This window comes from Colossoma macropomum, unplaced genomic scaffold, assembly GCF_904425465.1.
Source record: "Colossoma macropomum unplaced genomic scaffold, Colossoma_macropomum, whole genome shotgun sequence".
Classification (NCBI taxonomy): Eukaryota; Metazoa; Chordata; class Actinopteri; order Characiformes; family Serrasalmidae; genus Colossoma; species Colossoma macropomum.
The window spans coordinates 13,016,475-13,033,338 of record NW_023494802.1 but is presented as its reverse complement, the minus strand read 5'-3'; the positions used below and the strand labels follow the sequence as shown (position 1 = coordinate 13,033,338).

The 16,864-nt window shown below is 38.2% G+C and overlaps 1 protein-coding gene across 1 annotated transcript in view; it reads left to right on the top strand.

The window, feature by feature from the left end:
• The first annotated feature begins 110 nt into the window (after positions 1–110).
• The window catches only part of megf6a (multiple EGF-like-domains 6a), a 95,808-nt gene continuing 79,054 nt past the window's right edge, over positions 111–16,864 (top strand). The window contains exons 1-3 of the mRNA XM_036591843.1: positions 111–438; positions 2,783–2,917; positions 4,737–4,846. Coding sequence (XP_036447736.1) covers positions 308–438; positions 2,783–2,917; positions 4,737–4,846 — 376 coding nt within the window. The 5' untranslated portion in view covers positions 111–307. The remainder of the gene's footprint in view (positions 439–2,782; positions 2,918–4,736; positions 4,847–16,864) is intronic.

The following is a 16,864-nucleotide window of genomic DNA, read 5'->3' as shown; positions in this document are numbered from 1 at the left end:
TAGCTTTCGCCACAAGATGGCGGCAGAGTACCAACATTTTAATTTAAACTTCAACTTAGTTTATTTTCGTTGACATTTACGTACGAAATTCTCGCATTTATGCGGTTTATCTTAAAAGATGGAAGAGCAACAAGAGGAGATGTTCCCATTTAAACCCAGAAGTATTTCAGTGTCCTGTGTGAGTGATGTGAGGATTCGCCTCATGTCCGAGTTACTCAGTGTTTCTCCACACAGCAGCAGCGCGCGGGACGGTGCGCGTGTGGCTGTAACTGAAACAGTCGAACTGAAGTAGTTTAATATTCGGGTGATGTTTTACTGCTGTCTGTGGACACAGGGTGGTGGGTCCTGCGGGAATATGGACTCGTACACTGTTGTGTTGTTGTTAATGTTAACCGGGATCCCTTCACCCTTCGCCCTCGGAGCTCTGCAGTCCTTCATGTGAGTAAATGATGCTTATTTACTCTGTGGACTTGTTTTGATGTACGTCTTCATGTCCTTTACACTTGGAGTGAACCTGAAAATCTCCACTAGCATGACCCATAATTGTAATTAATAGAATTATTTTAATTAATGATAATTTTATTTACATGTTGAACATTTTTTTCTGAACTAATTATTATAATTATGCACATGTAACGTGGGTTGATGTAAAAAAGCTGATGTAACGTCTGACACTTATGTGTAAATGTATGGACAGCTAAGCTAGGGGTGTACTGATTCAGCCAGCTACAAGACTCGATACAATACAGCGATGTCTCAATTCAGTACGTTTTTCCGATACAGTGCGTGAAAACGTGCCTTATGTTGGCATATTATTGTTTCTATTTTCTGTTTATTGGAGCATTCAACACAAAAGTACAATGTTTAAGACTTTACAGTGGCATCGCCAGACCCATGACTGTTTATTTGCATCATAGAAACACTAAACAAAGCTTACTGCATCGACCTGAAGCCCTTTTCACACCAGATGTTGACCTCGGTTGTTGTTTTCATGCAATATAAACGTCTGTTGTCCGTTTATCTCATATAAACTTTATGTAGATGACATAAAGAGATCAACGATGAAATCTTGACTAGCTGCCGTAACTGTTGCGAGCTTTCTCACCAGGTGACGTAGCTCTATATGAAGAGGAGGGGATGCTGTGTGTTCACAACATTAACCGACTCGAGGCATTTCAGTCAACCTTTCATAGAGTTAAACCCATAGATACACATATCTAGATGCCGCGTTGCCTGTTGTTCTCTATCTGAGGCGAATTGTCTGCGCGTCCGCCATGTTGGAGCGGTCAAGATCCGCTTGTGAACAAATCCACTTGTATTGAGAGATGATGAGTCTCAGGATTAAATCGGCCACAGCTTCCTTATTACTCAACCGATTTTCACTAAATTTGTTTCGTTATAATCCTCAGACACAGATTAATAGGCTTCTCTCAGTATCGTGCTAATTAGCCGTCCGGACCAGCAGAAAAATATTCCGCCTGCACCTGACGTTAAAAACCAAGTTTAGCACGAGAAGAAACACTAATCTCATCAGAAAACGAAATCAAAGTCATCAGCAAACCCATCAATGTGTGAATCACTTCTAATCTTAATACACGTAAAAATAAAATACCACTACTGTTTCTGCATAGAAACTGCCAGCATGCCGCGCGCGGCACGCGTCAGAGATAGACCCACAACGTATTTTTGCGCTTCACGCGCGCGGCCGGTGTGAAAGGCTACATTGATTAATATAAAATAAGGGATTAATATAAATTAATATAAAATAAGGAGCGTACTGCGCGCGGCACTGCGCGGCGCGTCATGTGGTGCGGTTACCGCGTCTGGTGTGAAATGGCCTTAACACGCTAGTCAGAAGCTAATATGCTCGAACCCAGCCAATAGGAAATGACCTGTCACACAAAAATGTGGGAAAAAGGCTTATTTTATTGTGATACTCACACTTAAGGACCTATGATACATGTTGATTGGATTGTTAAATAGTTTAAAGTGCTGATGTTTGTGTGCTAAATTTTACATTTCTGATGTTAATATTAGGGATGCACTGATGTGGGGATTCTGGGCTGACGCTGATATGCTGATTCATAAACATTTATTAAATGCAGATGTGTATTATGTACACATCTGCTAATGCTGACATGCTGATTCATAAACATTTATTAAATGCAGATGTTGGAATTATATTCCCCTGGAGTAGCATTACAGATAACGGTAACATTTGGTGTAACATTTATTTGATTTGTGGAAGGTTACAAAAGCAATAAAATGGATAAATTGCAGATTATTTAACATAAAAGCTCTGTGTAGCCTAAACATTCTACACAGAGTTGGGCGATATGACAATATTTATCAGTATCGTGATAAATCACGCCACATTTCTGAGCAAATCATAGATATCGTACTTAAAAATCACTTCCCAACTATATGTTTGATTATAGAGCATACTTGGTCCTGTTTAATTGGATTTAGTACAGAGTGTGTGATATGTTGAACACAAGTCATTGGATTCACAGTTTTGATAGTATTTTTACAATGTGGCACTACTTTATCTATTTTAATGTGTGTCAAAAAAAAAAGTGACACATCCTTTATTGTAAAAAAAAAACTTCCTGAAGCTTCGCCCACCTCTACTATAAATGTCATTAAATATCACTTTGAAATTTCAGTCAAATGTAATCAAATATATCCAGTGCTGATATGCTTTAAACCAAATTTCTGCTGATGCTGATATGCTTCCGATATCATTGTGCATCCCTAGTTTGTATGTTACTTTCCCCGATAGGCCAAATGTGTGTGTGGAGCGAGAGAGAGTGATTCAGGTGGAGAGACAGTCCTGTGTGCAGGCGTTCACTCGGATGGTCAGAGTTTGGAAGCAAGGCTGCACCAAGGGAGACTGGTGTGTGGGCTATGAGAGGAGGTCAGTATGACACATGTATAAAGTTTAGACCTCAGTTTTCCTAAATTTAAGTCAACTAATGCTTAAAATGTCATTAGTTAATGCTTCTTTGCTGGAAAAATAATACTTTTATTTACACCACCACACCCCCCATCACACACACTGACTTCTCCACACAGTCTCACGCTCACTGTCAGCAGCTTATTCACTCACTCTCTTAGACTTGTACTCGCTCGCTCTACGTCACTCTTTCACATATTTATCCACTCACTCACTTATTAATTTCGTATGTCTCTGTCATCTCAAAACTTTTAACTCTGTTTTTCAGTTTTTATTTTGACACTATTTGAAAACTCCAACTGTTCTTTTCTTTATGTGAACATTTCATAAATGGACCAAGAGAAATTAGTGACGTTATGTTCCACTACACTCCTGTTTTGTCCTTCGTCTAAAGTTCAAAGTCAATTTGTTGTGAAACAGTGCTTTACGTCACAAACCCAATACTTTGGGAACACAGTTCCGCAGCTGTTTGCTGCTAGCAAAACTTTTATGCTGATCATAGTGAATCAGCTCCAGGTCTGCTGTGAAATTAGACAGTAGAGAGACACCGTGGTTAGAAAGTGATCCTCCTGCTGAAAGATGGTGGCTATTAACGTTCTCAGATGCTTCAGGAATCAAAGGGAAGATCATGACACTGAGCACCATCAAGCCCTTTTGCTCCACTACTAGAGCGCGTCGCTGAATTGCCCACATTAAACACGGGATGGGCGTATGAACTGGTGCCACAGAACTGAACAAATGGGGAACTAATTAGGCTTTGGGATGGGTTGGTTTACAGTTCTTTCTTTTCCAGTCCAACAGATACTCATGTCTATCTCCAGATTTGCTCTCACTGTTGCAGTGGGATCTTGTAATCTGTAGCTGTATTGTTCCTCAAATATAACCATGACATGAGACCGTTCCAGGCGTTCTTGTAATTGAGGCTAGCTAGCTAGTTGGTTTGGGCAATTTGACAGTATTATCGTCACAATGTCAACAGTCCGGACAACAATATCATATTTGTGTTGAGATGATGATCCACAACTTTGCTGCCTAATTAGGTGCGCACATTTAATACTGTTTAAGTCTGATAAGAAATGTGCCAATACAATCTTGAGAATTATTGCAAGGGAATATAATGCGTATTTTTATGGGAAAAGTACTGAGTACTGAAGTCTGAGTCGACTTCCTTTCCACAAACGAGGGGCCGATAGAGGGCCTGCAGAATGAGGCCACAGGAGCTAAATTAGGCCTATAGACAATGTATTTTTTATGAGTGTATATTTTGTTGAAAAAAAAACAATCATCTGTTGGGATATTTGTAAAATACATAAGCAATTTTAAAAAAGTGTATGAAAACTAAATATCGCCCAGGCTTACAGCAAGAGTTTTCAGTCCACTGTGCCAAAAGTTTCCACCAAGACTCAGTTATTGTAATATTTGATGTCTTTAGTGAACCAGCCACAGTTTTGAAACCCTTCAGAAAATCAGTGTGGATCAGTCAGGGCTTCTGTTTTTGTTCTTGATTGTAGTACACTGTAAAAATATTTAATATTTTATCTTAAAAAGTGTAAGTAACCTGGTTGTCTTAAATTTTTGAGTTCGTTGATTGTCTGATAGGAAGTAAACAGAATGTGTTTTGCTTTAGTTTTTAAAATTTAATTGACTAAAACTTTTAATGCATCCAGATCACTGTTATGATTGATAATCCATGATTCATTTTGTACAGTGTACAGTTGTAATAAAGTTGTTCTTGTTATGTACAAAGTCATCCTAATCTCTCCCTGTCTTTTTATCTTAGGACTGTGTACTACACAGGATACAGACAGGTGTACAAGCAGGATTATCAGACGTCGTACAGATGCTGTCCTGGCTGGTCTCAGCTCAGCGGCGAGGCTGGCTGCCTGAACCGTAAGAGTCCTTGATGCTTCTTGAACTGCTTAATATGTAGTCTGCAAGCACAGACCCACATAAACAGAATGATTGAGAGATTTGTTTAGCACAGTCAGTACAGTAACCTACAGTAATCTGTGTTGTTATAACATAGTAGAATCATTACACAACAGCTTACATAATGACTGATGCTTTAATGCTAATGACTTGTAATAAGCAGTAAGATACTGAAAGGGATTGATATTGTAAGTATTGAAGAATTACATACTTTCTTCAAGCACTTTTTGAGAATCACTCTACTTTGAGAAGAGCTTTAAGATTTACCGTTCTATTGTAAAAGATGTACAAAGGCAGATACTTTTAGCTCAGCTTCAGGTGATCCTGTAGAGACTGAAAGTGTGATTTATACATGCAGACTCTCATACTGAAAACAAGATTTCGTCATGGTTAGTGTTAAAACGGCACTCAGGCCCGTTATTGGATCATTTTATTGAGAAAAGGTTCATCTTACATGATTCTAAAAAAGCCATATTTTTTGTATTTTATTTTTTTGCCTGACATTTGTGATATTTATGATGTTTGTTTGGTTTTATGTACCAAAAGCAGGTTCACCATTTTACTGTACAAGACATTGTGCAAAGGCAGATACTTTTAGCTCAGCTTCAGGTGATCCTGTAGAGACTGAAAGTGTGATTTATACATGCAGACACTCAACTACTGAAAACAAGATTTTGTCATGGTTGGTGTTAAAACTGAACTCAGGCCTGTTATTGGATCATTTTAATGAGGAAAAATTCATCTTACATGATTTTAAAGAAGCCATATCTTACATATGCCAACCTTCCTTTATCCCTTACAATTATGCAGGCTGTTTTTGTTACTATGCCTGTGAGACATATAATAACTGAAGGACCACTGTAAGGGTGAAGCACTCCTTATAACTTCAGCGAGAATGGGTGGGGCTAAACTGCTGTAGGCTGAATAGATGGAAATATAAAAATGTGTTGGGTATTTATAAATGTAAAATTCCTTTTTTCAGTTTCAACAAAAAAATGCTGCATAGTGCTGCTTTAACAACAAAATATTCAAATTGGCTGGCAAATGCTGGCCCTCATAGGGTTAGATCGGGTTAAGTTGTTGTCTGTTTATGGTAGGAGAGTTACGAAATGCCATTCTTCATGCTCTGTTCATGCATTATGTAGACAGCCCTTTCTCAGTATTAGAGCACCTCTTAGTGGCTATACTGAATAACATCCTCTGTTCTCTTTCTCCAGTGTTCTTTTCTTAAGGTGTTTTTTTAATGAGGCTTTATTGCGCAGTAAAATCTCCTGAACGTATAAGGGACACTTCAGACGCACGCTGCCTTTAAATCTTCCTCCCTTTTTGGCTCAGTCAGACACATCTACGCACATCCATTTTCCCTGTGGAGATGCTGTTTGGAGGATGATTGCTCTGTAGCTAATGCCACTCACCCATAAGCCTTTCGTCAGGTACTCATTAATTCGGACCAGTGAAATCTCAATGGAGGCTTTGTGGTTTGTGAGAACGGTACTACATTTTCAGCTTGAAGGATGAAACCGTGCATCTCCCAACAATCAGATGGTATTTAATCATGCTTCTGTCTTCAGGTCTGTCTCTGTGAGGATTCAGATGTTGTCATGTGCAAAACAAATTAGCTTCAATGTGTTCATGTTTCTTTAGAGAAGGGTGTTCTCGGGTCAGACAGCGCTGTGCTAGTGTGGACTGAGATCACACTGAGAATGTTTTGACACATCATTTTCTATTCCTTGGATCACATGTATGATTTATACTGAAGTATGTTTGAGTTATTTTGGTGTATCTTCTTGCAAGGTTCTTTCAGTTGCTCCATGAGCAGAGTTGAGGCTTTTGGAGAGCCAAATGTCAGGTATGCTCAAGAGTATTTTCAAGAGCTTTTTACTAATAAAGTACCTACTGTACCTGCAGACTCTTTGTTTTTACACACTTTTTAAAGATAGTTCTTCAGGGGCTCTTTAGTAAAAGCAGTGGGACTGTTCAGAATACCCACACATTATCTAAGCCACTTATCCTTCTGGGTCGCGGGTGGGATGCTGAAGCCTATCCCAGCTGTCTTTAGGCAGAAGACAGGAAACACCCTGGACAGGTCGCCAGTCCATCGCAGGGTAGACAGACAGACCTATACATTCACACACACTCACACCTAGGGGCAATTTAGCATGTCCAGTTGGCCTGACTGCATGTCTTTGGACTGTGGGAGGAAACCCACACGGACACGGGGAGAACATGCAAACTCCGCACAGCTAGGGAATCGAATCCAGGCCCTTCTTGCTGTGAGCACTACCCACTGCGCCATTGTGCCACCCCTGTTCAAAACAATGAGTTCTATATAGATACATTTCATGCTTGAATGATTCTTTGCAAGAGGAATTGGTTCAGATTGATGGTGAATGTGTGGGATTATGGTTCTATTTAAAGACTTTTTGAAAATGGTTCTGTATAGCACCTAAAAGAATTCTGCTGTTGTTACAATGTCAAGCTTGTAACAACAGTAAAACCCTTTTTAGTGCTATATAGAACACTTTTCTAAAAGTGTCCACTTTCTGCTATATTATTCCATCAATATGCAGCTTAAAGGGATGATTCTGCAAATATTTTTTGCAAATCTGCAATTTTCCCCGTACCCTAAACGTTATAGTTTGCAGTTATATGCTCAGCCAAGACATGTTTGGTGTCTGAAGTTTGCTTCTTTAGTTTTGTGCTGGAGTTACAATGCAAATGGAAGCTTACACTTCACCAATTAGCAGAGCTGGCATATCAGTGTTTATGCAGCATCAGGCTGAATCAGCAAAAAATGCTGGATTGTATATCGAGGGGATAAATAATGAATCTGATCCAAACCTGTAACAAATCCAAATCACACATACTGACATTTGATGTTGTTAGTTGTGTATTTGTGTGGGAGCATTAAAACCTACTTTTAGATGCTGACTTTAAATGAAGTGCTTTGATTAAATGTAACTCATTAAAAATGTGTGTGCGTGTACATATATGTGTGTGTGTGTGTGTGTGTGTGTGTGTGTGTGTGTGTGTGTGAGACTGAGTGAATATATATATATTCTATATACACCTATATATTAGGCCATAGTTGGTGTAGATGTGTGATTTGTAGTTCTTTTTAGTTCATCATGCTTGTATTTAAACACTGCAAAAATAATATTCTAGTAGTATTTTTGATTAATTGTGAAGTTTTGTTTGGAAACACATGCATTAGCTTAACTACCAACGTAATTATGAAGTGATAGAGAAATAAAACGGCTGTTTTGATTTTTTTATTTTATGAGATTTTATGAAAAAAATGTCACTCTGGGCCTTCTGGAAGTCCTAGTTATGTCACTGACTGTGAATACAAGCTGTCTAATCAGATTTCGGTCAGTTGTTAGAAATGAAAAACAGCAGCGGCTCTATGTCGGGCTTCTTTGCTCAGAGAGTCACTGTAAAATCGCAAAATACAAAGTATACGAGGTAAAATATGTGTTATTGTCTGGTGCAACTTCAGATAAAATGTATGGAACGTCTTTACAAGCTTCAGTTGTCTGTGGTAAATATGGAATGGCTAACAAATGTTCACATTCATCATAGTTAATTTAGTGCAAAGACTATTTTAAACAGAATGGGTAAAAGAAATGTCAAAACCAGTATACCAAATGGCAAATTAAAATGGTAAAATTGAATTCGGTGGCACGGTGGCGCAGTGGGTAGTGCTGTCGCCTCACAGCAAGAAGGGCCTGGGTTTGGTTCCTGGCTGGGTGACCAGGGTCCTTTCTGTGTGGAGTTGTGTACATGTTCTCCCCGTGTCTGCGTGGGTTTCCTCTGGGTACTCCGGTTTCCTCCCACAGTCCAAAGACATGCAGTCAGGCCGATTGGACACGCTAAACTGCCCCTAGGTGTGGATGTGTGTGGGATTGTGTGTGGATGTATATGTCTGTCTGTCTGCCCTGCGATGGACTGGTGACCTGTCCAGGGTGTATCCTGCCTTCCGCCCAATGACAGCTGGGATAGGCTCCAGCACCCCCTGTGACCCAGAAGGATTTGTTGGGAAGTGGTTTGTTGTGTGTGTGAATTTGAATTTTCATTCTAAGTCCCGACTGGATATATGAATGGGAAATTTAAATTGAAAGAATAAGAATACATTTTACATACTACATTTTTATTTGAATTGAATATATGCTTCTATGCATTCCTGCCATTGATTTTTATTTTTTAGAATCAGTAATCATTAGTAATATTTGAGTCACCACACTGGATATAACTAATTGAAGTGTCTGTTCTGGTTCAATCTGTGCAAAACATTATTGGGAACGAAAACATTTTATTCTTTTACGTTCTGCTTCCAAAGCATGTGTCTTTCTTTTTAGAGACTTTACAGGCTATGGAGCTTAACTTCTGACACCTGCTCATCCATGGCTCTGTAAGAATGAAAGCCTTGGAGGACTTTGTGACCTCCTCCCCCAGTGAGCTGGTAATCCACTCAGACAAGGCTCCTTTGTAGCGAAGAAAAGTGATGCCAGGAACAGCTGGCAGGAGAAGCCGAAGCCATTTGGTTTGAAGCATGGCGAGTTAGGCCACCATCCCAAGGCGTATCTCTAGCTTTTGTGCTCCTCATCAAAGGCTGTCCATCCATCATTGAATGCCATTAATTCACTGTGTACCTGTTTAATTCAATAAAGAAATGTTTGCTCATTTTATGGCCTAAACCAATCGGACAAGCCTGCACAGCTGCAAGTCTGCAAGCAGTGTTCACCATTTATAATCCTAAAAAATGATTCACTCAAAATATTTTTTTCTTCTTGTTTGCAGATGTAACGTTCATTCAAATGTAAAGCCACTGAATAGCAATGTTTTGTATGGAGGGAACTGAAGGAATTCCAGATTTTGGATGTTTGTCAAGGGCAGGGGAATTGACACAAAGCTGCCAAGGCAGCATCTTTTTACCAAGCCCGAACAGTTGCTGATGTTTTGACTTTTTTTGTTTGTTTTTTTTAGAAATGGATACTTGTACTATTGTAATGTAACCATATCAATGAAATGATAAAGCTCTTAGATGGCAGAGGATTTTCATGCTTGACGCCACAGCTTTAAGGTTGTTAAAGGCTCTGCCTACTTGGCATGATGAAAATAGTAATCCCTTTAGGTTTGTTCTGTAGTAAACGTGTTCAAATGCAGCAAGTAAAGCTCACAGTATACTGTACAGTCAAGACGAGAAGCTTTGGTCTTGTTAGTTCTTGTTCAGTGAGTTAATTTTTGACATTTATTTTTGTTATGTGAAATTCTGTGATTAAATGCTAGAAGCCTCAAACTAGATGCTGCTCCTACGGCACAAGCCAGCTTGCCACTGCCCCACACAGCTGTATCGCATCGCTAGATCAAACTGCTGTATCAGTGACTGGATCCACGCTGGATCTCAGTTTAGTTCATATTTACATTTGAAAATAGATGAATCCTTTTATGTTTGCCAAAAAGAAGCTTATACTGCACAATAAAAACAAACAATATGAAGCCTGCATCTTGCATCCTAATGTCTGCGTCTTGCCCAAACTGGGCAACAGTGAGTTTGATGAATTTAACAATAGGGGAAGCATGCATGATATTGCCTTTCCATTTTAACAATATTTTAAACAAGATATCATTTATGATATATTGCTCATAAAATAGTGGTGTCTCTGTAGCCACTTTTCTATTGTCATTTTAAATAAGGATGCACTGTTATGACAATTATGGGTGATGCCAGTATCAAGTATTTTTTATGTACATATCTGTTGATGCCGATACATGAACATTTCAAAAATGTGGAAGTTGGGACTACATTTGCCTGGAGTAACATTACAGAGAATTAAAACTTCACTAATGCAATAAAATGCAAAAATGTAAGCACAGTAGCCCCGAGTCAACTAATTTTTTTGCTCTTTTACATAGCAATAAATACATTATCAAGTATCAGGTTGAAATATCTAATCAGATCTAAACATCTGCCAATACCGTTGATAGTCCAATATTATTTTGCGTCCCTAATTTTAACACTTCTTTACAGTAGCCAAAAAATACAATTTCCACCTGTTTTAGAGGCCCCCATAGTTTTTCTTCAGAAAAGTTGATGGATTGTATTTCTATGGAAATTTACAAAACTGGACGAAAACTGAATTTGCATCTTCATAGGTGAGCAAGCAAATCAACTTTTCTAGAAGGGTTTTTGTAAGATTTAATGCTATGGTTTTTACTGTGCCAAAAATTTGGTGTCAGGAAAGCTGCATTTGTTTTGTCCATTTTATCCAAGGAGGACTACAGCATCTTGTGGAGAGGTGTGAATTGTTTTCACAGAGAGGGGTTCTCACCCCTTCTTTTTTCACTCATCATTGCTCACTAGCAGCTCAACGTAGAGTTGCAAGATTTCATGCACAAAGAGCATACAGTGTCCTAATTAATGGTTATGGGGAACAGTTTTTTATCATTTTAATTAAAAATGTGGATTTCCATTCTGCTGGTGGAATGGCCACAGGAGGGCCTGCAAAAAGAAGGCTGAGAGAAGTAAACAGAACAAAACAGTCTGACCAAAACATCCTCTGTCAGGTCTGTAAGACATTTTTTTTAGCATAGAGTAGCAGCACTCAGGAGGCAAGAGTTCATTTTGATAATGGTCCCTTATATGTTGTCTGATATTGTTATATATTTGGAAAATGTTGTAATATAGATTCTTATCAATATCACCCAGAGCTAAACAGTAGCCTTTTAAGAAGCACTGTACCAGCTAAAATAGTGCAATGTTACCCTCCTGCTTATGAATAGCAAAGAATTTGCTTACATCCTTCCTCATGTTGAAGGAATGTCACCTTTCATTCATTGCAGAATCGCCGTTCTGGTCATTGATGCCCAGTTTACGTGGCCACACATGTTTGAGTGGTATTTAGTTGGGTTCTTTTGCAGGTGGTCTGTTATCCACCAGCATTATCAATGAAAATGAGCAGATGTTGTAGGGTGCACATCTATTCTACCCTAAACAGATGTTTCCAAATTAGCACAAACAGACCACATGGAAAGATTTGGATGCTCTAAAAGAAGCACAGTCATCTGTCCCATCTGGACAAAGAAAGAAGGTCTTATCACATGTAATGTAGCATTACATCAGATCAAACAGTGGAAATCTCTTTCACATTCATTTCCAATAGAGTGTAACAGCCAGTGTTTTTCCCTGGCTCTGTTATTTAATTTAAAACCAGTCTCAGTCAAGTATCGGAGGAACACACTATTTCCCTATCAAAATATAGCTGGTTATTTAACAAATAAAAAGAAGAGAAGGTCTCTAATGATCTCTCTGTTCAAACTGCTCATTGAATTGATTACACAGCTGTACTCTTTGAATCTGTTACAAAAAAGGACGTTTAATTTTCAATTAATCATATTTTTGCTTACTTAGGACGTAAGGTTTTAGCAGCTGTGAATGTGATCGGATTGTCTTTGGCTGGCTGCCTGGAAAAAACACAAACAGTTACACATCGATGAGCTGTATCTGCATACTTCCAATTCGTCTTAGAAGAATACGTTTTCCACCTGCGTGTCCAGAAACCAACGCCTAGTTCTGTTCAGCTTGATCAGGGATGTGAAGTTTTGCTGTGTCACCAATTTGACACTAATTATTTGCGTTATGGATCCTGCTAATTCACTTCTACTAATGCTTAATATGAAATTTATAGTGATGCTCATACTGAGCAGTTTAAAATGTTCAAGCTAAATTATTCACTTGCGCAGATCTGATTTGAAGTTTCAAAACGTTTGCATACGACCTCACCTCACATAGGCTAATGTCAAAAGCAATGTTAATAGATTCAGTGCAAACTGACAGCTTGGTTGAAAGCAAAAAAATTTCAAAATGTGCAAAAGTCAGAGACCACCCTTAATCTCAACATTAAGAAAGTACAAGTTGTTCATTTTCCAGGAGATATTTCTGAGGATATATGACATAATATATTTCATTTGCATAAAGAAAGGGAATATCAAAAAGAAAAAAACAGGAGTTTCTCAAATTGGAGTTAAAAAATATAAGATATAAAAAGAGGACTGACTCCCAACAACCGTGCAAGACCTGGTAGACCACCAAAACTGTCACCATCAGATTAACAGTACGTAAAGCTTTCATCTTTAAGAAAATCAAGCTCCACTCTTGCTTCAGATCTGAAAAAAAACACAGGTGTTTCTATCCATCGTTCCGCCAGGAGAATACAACATAACGCAATAGGTCTGAATGGATGTGTATCTGTCATAAGGCTGTTACTGAGAAAAGGAAATAGACAAAAGAGTAGAAAATCTGGAAATTAAACAAAGTACCTGCTGGTGTTTTTAGAACAATGGACTGACCACCCCAGAGTCCAAGCCTGTTTTGGATTACTTGGATCATGGAAAACACAAAATACTTTGTAGTTGTGGAAAAACATCCCTGTAGATTTCTTTGAAAACCTGAACATCTGAAAAGAATGACAGCTGTTATAAAGGCAAACTGTGGACACACAAAATCCTGAAAATTTTGATGTTATACTTAGTTCTTGATGTTTCTGTGTAATTTTCTTAAATACGTGCTTTCTGCTTTTTTCTGATATTGAAAAACTCACCCCTGTGGCTGTACTTATCCAGCGCTCTTCATATGGCAGGAGTGTCCATCTCTGGTCCTGAACAGGTTAGTGATCTCCCAGTTCTTACAGATCTCATTCGTTAAGAAGTTTTGGGTTTAGTGGATGTGTTAGAGCAGGGAAATCTCCACCCTGAGCTGAACCCTCTGCGACTAGGTTTGGACAGCACTGCCGTGTGGTGCACCTTAGGCCTCATTCTTCACTCTTGCTTTCATGTCTGTTGAGCTTTGTACTGAATCATATCAGATTGTACTCATCACCGTGGTGACCCGTCTCCATGAGGAAAGTCAGACCTCCTTCCCCTGAGCTCTGGTACAGCTCAAGGAGGTGGACTTCTATCAGCAAATATGTTAGTTTCTTGTCTAAGAATGTAAGGTTCCTTAGCAACAAGTTCGAATTCATTATGCTGCACCTGTATTGGTTACATGTGGTAATAGCTTTTACAGATGATCTATAAGGTGAGCTTTACAACAGTATTACAGCACTAAGATTGCTGTGAAGTCACTGTAGGCCTGTGTTATTTTAATGCTAACAGACTGGTTTTAGGATATTGTTCTTGAAATGAAGAGAGACAACACTAAGAGTCTCGTTTAATAAATGATATTACATGAAGGATGTTGGTCTCCTTGAAAATTCTCCCAAAATTCTGCATAACTTGTTAATGTCAGAGACTAATGAAGCCAAGTTGATGAAAATGCGGTATGAAACTTAAGGTTGGAATTGATATGAGGATAAGGGTAGCAAGGATTAGAAAGGATTTGGGTTTAAGAGAAAGAGAGAAGTAACTTTGTTAGTTGTGGTTTGTCTGTTAGCTTAATATGTTGGCAATGATTACATGTTTGGTCAGTTACTGATTTTCAACATCGGAATGCCCAAGATGTGGCCAAATACTCCATTGTGTGGTTAAAATTTCAATTACATATTGTTAGAACACCACTATGGATACTCCAGGACTAGTTTAGAGCTGGTGAATAGAGGCATGTATTGTACATTTTCAACATTCTAGTTTCACTGGGTCCTGCTGTTGACCTATAATCTAAATATTAATATTATTAATATCTTGTATCTTAATATCTTGTATTGTCTTGTTCAAAATATCATTTAATTATAATAAGTATGTAGGCCCAATTCCTGTATTATTCGTTTTTATGTTAGTATTTGAGTGTTAGACGAATCTCTTGTGAAGTAATCTTGAAATTTTTCTGGCTATAAAACAGTCCCTATAGTATAGACTGTAATTACTTGGTCGTAATAACACTTTTGAACAAATATTTATGAGCTAAAATCCCTTTAATATTCTTGTAAAACACCAAGGGAACAAAATGCTTGGGAAATCTGTATGGTACAAATCATTAGTTTCTATGGTTTCATAAGCAAAGACCTCTTTTCCAACCTGCAGTGTTATTAAATGATAAAGTAGCATGGGCTACATTCCACATTAATGATACAGCTGGAACATGGATCTTTTTCTGAGCTCTCTTTGTAAACTTGACATGTTCCCTATGGAACAGACTGCCTAGCATTTACACCTTAAGATGTTTTCCATCTCATTATTAGCACGGCCCTTTAAGGAATTCATAGAGTAAGGCTGTGATGCTTGCACTTGTGGAACTCAGTACCTCATAGAACTCTTGCCAAAACGCTACACTATTAAAAAATAAAGGTGCAAAAAAGGGGACTTTTGAGTGATGGATTGTACCACTTCCCAACTGAGTGGTTTAAATTATTTGAAGAACTATCAATTTTGGGAAGCAAAAGTGGTTCCTCTGTGGCCTCACTCTATTTTGGCATTTTTTGTAGTGATCTCAGTTTTTCAGGTCAAGTGGTTAAATTGTGCTTTGCAGTATATATTCAGCATATACAGCAAACCATTCAAAGTACTCTTTAAAATAGGTATTGTCAGGTTATCTGCAAGTATCAGCAAATTCAACTGATAGTGCTATTTTGAGAAATCTTTAATGCTTTGATGATCTCGTTAACTTTGTCACTTCATTAAAATAATTTTATAGCTTTAGTTAACTTTATTGCTATAGTTTTCACAGCAGAAATGTTCACTTTATAAGCACACTGACTACCTCCACTGTAATAATGCTAATTTCCCATAGCGCTTTAATGTTATGTTAGTGCCAAGGTGTGTGATGCAATGGTGTACATTATCTCACACAGGGTTTAATACTACTCAGGCTGGCCGTACTGAAAGACAGACATTTGAAGCATTTGAAGCTTGTAACAGACATTCAATTGAAATCCTTTACCATGTAGGTTGCAGTTTTACAGTAAAACCTCTGACTTTTATTGGAGGAACTAGTTAGTCTGTTAGCTGGTTTTTCAAGGTCAAAAATATATCTTGGCTCTCATTTTATCAAAGTTCTGTAGAAGCAAGCTCAGATTTGACCATCTTGAGTGAAGTAAGAGTAACTGTGTGTCTGATTCCGGAAACTGTCCTCTGGTGATGAAACAGGCAGTGATTTGGGTGCACTTGTTGAATCAGCTTCAGTGTGTGGGGACAAGCACCTGTGCACGAGTAAACACGATAAGCACGCCTCAGTTTGCCACATATTACATGAACCACGCCCTAATTCATGCAGATGTTTTGATAGCGAGCCAATAAAACGTAAGTATTCAATAGGCTCATAAGCCAGTAGATATTCTCATAGGTGGAGCAAGTGGGAATTCTCCCCTACTGGCCAGAAGTTGAATAGCTTTATAGTGTTCAAGTTACAGTGATTGAAAAAAGTAAAATGTGAAATAAAAAATGTAATTTTTTCCAGATAAAGTTATTGTGTAGAGTGATTTATTTTCATAAAACACCGGCTGTTTGAGCAGTATTTTGCAGTAGTTCTTTGGCAGAACAATATAAGCTGTTTTGTATTTTCAGGGAGGTAGTTATTTACTATATAAGTAGTATAAAGCAACAGTCTTTAAGTGAAACGTAGTTGCAGGATTTGTTTATATCAATGTGCACATAAAAATAACTACATCCACTTTAGCAGAAGAATATCTATGGGCAAAATTATTAGCATTATTATTATTATTTTCTGTTTTTACTGTTGTTACCGATATTATTGATTGTATTGGCAATAATTTAGATTATTTAACTGCAAATCGGCCATTTTTCAGGTTGTTAAAATATTGTGCTCAAATTGATATGCATTTCTACCAGACGTGTGTTTGATTGTCCAGATACACCAAAAATGAAACTGATTATCACGACCCCCTTTGGCTCTGAACTCATATTGGACTCCATCTCCCAGAACCCCCTGGGAGATCACGTGACTCCAGCCTCACTCTCGTGCTCCAATCAGCGCTCCGGTTCCCCAGAGTATTGATCTGTATCACCAGTTCATCTCTGTTTAGTTTA